This window comes from Meriones unguiculatus, chromosome 17 (genome assembly GCF_030254825.1).
Source record: "Meriones unguiculatus strain TT.TT164.6M chromosome 17, Bangor_MerUng_6.1, whole genome shotgun sequence".
NCBI classification, from domain to species: domain Eukaryota; kingdom Metazoa; phylum Chordata; class Mammalia; order Rodentia; family Muridae; genus Meriones; species Meriones unguiculatus.
In genome coordinates, this window is record NC_083364.1 from 21,068,315 (window position 1) to 21,075,387 (window position 7,073).

The following is a 7,073-nucleotide window of genomic DNA, read 5'->3' on the forward strand; positions in this document are numbered from 1 at the left end:
GAATGAGTTTGATAATGTTTCTTCTGTTTCTATTTTGTGGAATAGTTTGGAGAGAAATGGAGTTAGCACTTCTTTGAAGGTCTGGTAGAATTCTGCACTGAATCCATCGGGCTCAGGGATTTTTTTGGAAGGGAGACTGTTGATCACAGCTTCTATTTCCTTGGGGGATATAGGACTATTCAATCTTTCTACCTGAACTTGACTTAATCTTAGTAGACGGAACCTATCAAGAAAATTGTCTATTTCTTTTAGATTTTCGAATTTCGTGGCATATAGGATTTTGTAGTAGGACCTAATGATTGTTTGGCTTTCCTCAGTGTCTGTAGTTATGCCCCTCTTTTCATTTCTGATTTTACTGATTTGAATAGTTTCTCTCTGCCTTTTAGTTAGTTTGGCTAAAGATTTGTCTAGCTTGTTGATTTTCTCAAAGAACCAGCTGTTGGTTTCATTGATTCTATGAATTGTTTTGTTTCCAATTGATTGATTTCAGCCCAGAGTTTGATTATTTCCAGCCATCTGCTCCTCTCCTGTGTATTTGCTTCTTTTTTTTTTCTAGGGCTTTCAGTTGAGCCATTAAGTTGGAGGGAATAAGGGATAGGGATACAGTGGGATACAGCTGAGATACAGAGTTAATAACAGTTGAGCCATTAAGTTGGAGGGAATAAGTGATAGGGATACAGTGGGATACAGCTGAGATACAGAGTTAATAAAATGTAACTCATAATAAAAAATAAGATTAAATTTAAAATAAAATTACAGGCAAATATATACAACTAGACAATCTTATACACGTGAGCTTACCCAGACTTGGAAAGAAAAATATAGTATGGATTATCTTATATATGTAAATTAGCTGTTGAGTAAATGATCAAGTTACAATCTACAGATCCACTTAGGTAAAGTGGAGGGTCAAAGGGGAGTAGTGAGGATTTTTCTGAAATGAGAAAATATAATAGGTTCAAAGGTTCAAAGACTGTGTGCAGGTGGGGAGTAGAGCAAGAGTTATCAGGTGGTGTGGAGAGAGTGAGTCTATGGACAGAAAGATGGAGTTGGGACTATTTGGGGCTAGTGTGAAATCTTAGCACATTATGATCTTCCTAGAATCTATGAGACTGAACTTAGAGAAGGACTGCTATTAATGGAGAATGTGGAGACTGAACTGGCCAACATTTGTAGCCAGGCAAGTCTCCCAGTGATGGAACGTCTTCACAGTTGATTGAGTTTTGATTTAGATTTCATGCAGATCATTAAAAAACCCAGGCTGACACTAGGATAGAGGTTGCTCTCTGAAAACCAAGAGTGGGGCCAGGTTGCAGAGGACAACATTTACCCATCTCATTGCACATAGAGAAGTCAAACACGTACAGGCATGAACATATCACTTCTAGTCTCTCGGTGCATAAAGGTGCAATGAAGGCCAACCTTGACACTAACCCAGCAGAAACAAAAACCTCACCAACAACCTGTCTACAATCATGCCTGAAAGACGTGATAGTTTGATGGTGGTGCAGAACTTCTGGGAGTGGCCAACCAATGTTTGGATTAAATTAAGGCCAATTCTACAGGAGGGAGCCCACGCGCTACACTGTCGGATGTCCAGGAGCAAAAGACTGGATAACCCAGAGACCTAAGGTGGAACCAAACATGACTAGCACACATACTCACACACACCCACACAGCCCTCTATCACAGTCAATAAAGAAATGCCTAATAATATTCCTCTACATTCAGATAATGCCTTTTTCAAGCATCATCACAGAGTCTTTCTCCAGCAACAGATACAAGTGGGTAGAGAGGCCCACAGACAGATATTATGCAATACGATCCTAAGTTGGAGTTCTCCATTCCCATCCCACAGAGATTGGGAACTCCGTGTAAATGGAAGAGGAAAGACTGCAGGAGTCAGAGGGGATGGAGGACATCAGTAGAACACAGCTCACTGAATCAACTCAGCAGGGACATGTGCTCACAGAGACTGAAATTTCAAGCAATTGGCCTGAATGGGTCTATACAAGGTTCTTTGTATACATTTTATGGCTATTAGCTTGGTATTTTGTAGGTGGAGGGTGTATCTCTGACTCTCTTCTCTGCTCTTGAGACTCTTTTTCTCTTATTGGGTTACCTTGTCCAGAAACTATGTGAGGGCTTTGACATGTTTTATTGTATTTCCTGTTTGGCTGCTGTCTCTTGGATGCCTGCTCTTTTCTGAAGATAAAATAGAAGGGAAGTGAATCTGTGGGAGAGGAAAAGCAGGACAGCCAAGAATAGTAGAGTAAGGAGAAACTGTGATTGGAATGTATTGTGAGATAGAAATTTTTATTATTAATAAATAAAATTTATTTTATTTATTGAAATGTAACCAAAATACAAACCTGTATCCCAGTAGAATGAAACAAATACAATAAAATTATATTCTTTTACCACTTTAGGTATCATATCTACGCTTTGGGAAGGTTAGAGGCTGTCTTTCATGAAGTTTTCTCTTTCAGTTCATAACTGTTCTGTGCACTTACATAGACAGATGCTTGTAAAGGTTGAACCAATTCGAATATGCAAAAGTATGTGCTCCATAAGTCAAAATGTGAACAGATACACCTCATGATTATGGTATTAAAACTGACCATTGTGGTGCTATTTTGTCATGAGTTTTATACCTTCATTTGTATAATTATTAACTGTAACAAGCTATATATTTTATGTATAATACTTTTGCCCTGTTGCTGTGTGTATAAATATTCACAGGGAATCATCAATGAGGTGGACAGACTTCACTAGTAAGGAACAAGCTTCATTTGTGACCTTGAAATATACAAGGTTTTTCTGTGTACATTAAATTCAAGCTTTTATGAATCTCCAATTCTACATTCTTGCACACAATTATGAAAGGTTTTTTTTTGCTTTCTTTCAAGATAAAACAAAACAGTTCTTTTAAACATGTGTGAAAAACAAAAATAATGAGTATTTAATGGTTCTGCCATCATCATAAATTTAATAGAAAATGATTTCAATACATGTTGTCAATCGACCCAATTGATTTGCTGTGACGCACAAAAAAGGAAAGTTTTAGGAACCTTCAAAACATTTGTTTAAGGATTTCCATAAATAGCAGAAAAAAAGGAAAATTACACTGATAACATTTTGTTTTCCATCTCAGATCTAGATCAATGTGTGATGTGTCCAGACGATCAATATGCCAACATAGAGAGAAGTCACTGCTTCCCCAAAGCTGTGACATTTCTGGCTTATACAGACCCATTAGGGATGGCACTGGCCTGCGTGGCCCTGTGTTTATCTGCATTAACAGCTCTTCTTCTCAGGATCTTTTTGAAAAACCAACACACTCCCATTGTGAAGGCCAATAACTGCACTCTCAGCTACATCCTGCTTGTTTCTCTTTTCCTTTGTTTTCTCTGCTCTCTGCTCTTTATTGGACATCCAAGCACAGCCAGATGTCTCCTGCAGCAGATTACCTTTGGGATTCTGTTCACTGTGGCTGTTTCCAGTGTTTTGGCCAAAACGATTACTGTGCTTCTGGCTTTTCACTTGACTGCCCCAGGAAGAAGGGTGAAAGGACTGCTGTTATCTGGGACACCCAAAGTCATCATTCCTATCTGTTCCATTTTTCAACTTATTCTCTGTGGAATCTGGCTGGGAATGTCTCCGCCCTTTGTGGAGAGAGATGCACACTCTGAACATGGCCACATCATCATTGTATGCAACAAGGGCTCAATCACAGCCTTCTACTGTGTGCTGGGGTACCTGGGCTGTCTGGCCATAGCAAGCTTCATCGTGGCTTTCCTGGGCAGGAATCTGCCTGACACCTTCAATGAAGCCAAGTTCCTGACCTTCAGCATGCTGATGTTCTGCACTGTCTGGCTCACCTTCCTTCCGGTCTACCACAGCACTAAGGGGAAAATCATGGTGGCTGTGGAGGTCTTCTCCATCTTGGCCTCTAGTGCAGGCCTTCTAGGCTGCATCTTTCTTCCCAAGTGCTATATTATTTTGTTAAGACCAGATAGAAACATTTTACAAAAGTTCAAGAGTACAAATCATCCCTGACACATCCTTAAAATTTAAATCATACAATTAATACTACAACAAAGCCCAATAACAACACTTGACTGTTCTAACCTATAAATAATACATTTCAATATGCTGTTTCCAAACACAATTAAAGTATTAAAGAACATTTTTGCTGTAATGCTGTGTTTGTGTAGTAATCTTAAGAACATTACATTCTCTTCTTGTTTTATGTTTTCTGTTTACTCACATTTTGTCAGTTAATTTATAGGAATCTGTGTGAATAATTACTGGAAGAGATCATAGGTTTTTTTGAATCAACATAAATAATTGATCAAAGGTAATTCTGACTGTATTTCTGGAAATATCGTGCCTTTTACTATGTATTTCTTCATATATTCATTTTACATCCTGATTTCAGGCCCTCCCTCTTTTCCTCCTGGTCTCACCCTCTCTCCATATTTCCTCTATACTTCCTCCACTACTACTCTGAAAAGGAGAGTCTCTTACTCACCAGCCCACATGTCCAGTCACGTCAGTACTGAACACATCTTCTTCCTCTGTGGCCTGGCAAGGCAGTTCTGCCAGGGAGAAGTGTTCAAAAAGCAGGTCACAGATTCCATGTTAGAAACATCTCCCCCTCCATTTTCTAGGAGGCACCTACATGAATGCCAAGATACCCTTCTGCTACGTATGTATAGGAGGCCTAGGTCAAGTCCATGCATGGTCATTTGTTGGTGCATCAGTCTCTGTAAGATCCCTGGACCCCGGTTAGTTGGCTCTCTTGGTCTTCATGTGGAGCTCCTGTCACATCTGGGTCTAATTCTTGTCCCCATTCTTCTACAAGGCTCCCTGTGCTCTGCCCAATGTTTGGCTGTTTTAGCATCTGTTTTGCATTAAAGCCTAAATGCACAACCAAAAATATAAGAAATGATGTGTTTTAGTAAGGTTTCCATTGATGTCTAAAGACACCATGACCATGGCAACTTTTATAAGAAAAACATGGTTGGGATGGCTTACAGTTTCAGACCTTTAGTGTGTTATCATCTTGGTTGGAAGCATGGAAGCATATAGTCAGACTTGGTGCTACAATTCTACATCTTGATCTCAAAACAAGCAGAAAAAGACTGTCTTCTGAAGGCAGCCAGGAAGAGACTGTTTCCACACTGGGCAGAGGACACCTTAAAGCCAGGCCCCACAGTGACACACTTCTTCCAAATAGGCCACACTTACTTCAAAAAGGTAAGAGTGCCACTAAGAAAGGTAAAAGGTAAAAGGTAAAAGGCCACTAAGAGTGCCACTGCTAATGTGCTACTCCACGTGAGGCATGCTTTCAAACACATGAGTCTATGAGGATCCAACCTAGCCAACCCACCATAGGGTGGAAAGATGATTATTGATTATTGTTGAATGCTAAATAAAAATTAAAGATATATAATGGGAGGGGGAATATTCCACATCACATTGTTCAAAGCAGGTTTTGCTCCTGGGGAATGGTGAAACCTCCATGTGGAAAAGGAATGATTGTAAACTCATGATTTATTTAAGAAATTTTGTTAAAGAAATTCCATGTCCAAGTTACAAGAGGGAATACTGAACATTGCAAGATGACCTGGAAAAGACCCAGAAATTCAGCTATTTAATAACGTATTCTGACATTGTTGTAATTTCTGAAATCTACTGAGAATAGCACAGAATATGTAAGTAGGATTCAGGTTCTACGTATACTGTGAAAGCTCTGAAATTACATGAAAGATATACCACTGAGATTACACAACAGAAATTGAAAAAAGATGTGTTGTTACAATTTATTTCATTTACTTCATTCATATTTTCATGAAATATAGGTGATTACAATTTTGTGGATATATATTACATCTTAGTTGATTGTTTAAATATAGCTAATTATAACTTAAGATGTGTGTATAGTGTACTACATGTGTGATTTATGATATATGTTATTTTTTATATACACACATAAATCTCAAAATAATAGTCTTTCTATCAGTTAACAAGAGTTCTATAATTAGATGCCATTGGCCTTCAAAGATTTGTGTGGAAGAGTTTTCCTTCTCAGTGTGAGAAGATTGAAAAGGTGTGGTCATTGAGAAGTCTTCCGTAATGGGTATCTATTGTCTGCCTCTCCTTTCTCTCTGACTTTATTTTCACCATTTATCTGTCTACCTCCACATCACTTATGGTAAACCAAGATGCCCAAGGAATGAGGTCTGGCTAGTGATATTTGGACTCTGAAATATCATGTTAATAAGTAGGCTATATAATATGAACTTTTAAAATGTAAGTGGAGATGTCAGACATGGAAATAAGCAATGGGTTTAGTACAAGAAAACTTGCTTTAGGAGGCAAATTATCTTTTTACCACCTATCACACAACAAGATAATCGGCAAAGATTCACAGTCTCTGCCTTACTCTAGTGATGATAAAAGTGAACAGACCAACAGCAGGTGATGAGAAAAATACAAATATGGTCATTAAAAGTAACCATGCTATAAGGCCAAAAACTACAATTACTTCTATAAATTACTCTCATTCAGACATCTTTGTTCCTCTGGTAAATATTGTCTGCCTTTTCTTTGATATGTGAAAACTGTCAAGTCAAGATGAACATTTGAAATCATATTAAAAATAGAATCTTGGAAAATAATCAGCCATCATTACTAAGGATATAACTCATTAGATAACATGACTTGCATCAGAGACCCTGGGTCCACTCCCAAAGACCACAGGGTACTTCAGTGATTGATCACTAACTGGTTATAGAAAAAAGTCTCTTAGTGTGAATGTTTACAGAAGTCTTAACTTATACAAGCAAGAATATGAGCTAAGGCTCACAAAAAATAAAGAAGAATAAATCAATCTGGTAGTTTCTCAGAAAATTGAGAATATTCCCACCTCAGGACCCAGCTATGCCACTCCTGAGTATCCATCCAAAACCTGTTCCACCATGCAACAGGGAGACTTGCTCAACTACTTTCATAGCAGACTTATTTGTAATAACCAGAAACTGGAAACTACTCAGATGTTTCTCAAC

The 7,073-nt window shown here is 38.3% G+C and overlaps 1 protein-coding gene across 1 annotated transcript in view; it reads left to right on the plus strand.

The window, feature by feature from the left end:
- Nucleotides 1–4,077, plus strand: part of LOC110541778 (vomeronasal type-2 receptor 116-like) — a 63,111-nt gene extending 59,034 nt beyond the window's left edge. The window contains 1 exon segment of the mRNA XM_060370101.1: nt 3,155–4,077. Coding sequence (XP_060226084.1) covers nt 3,155–4,077 — 923 coding nt within the window.
- Nucleotides 4,078–7,073: the final 2,996 nt, after the last annotated feature.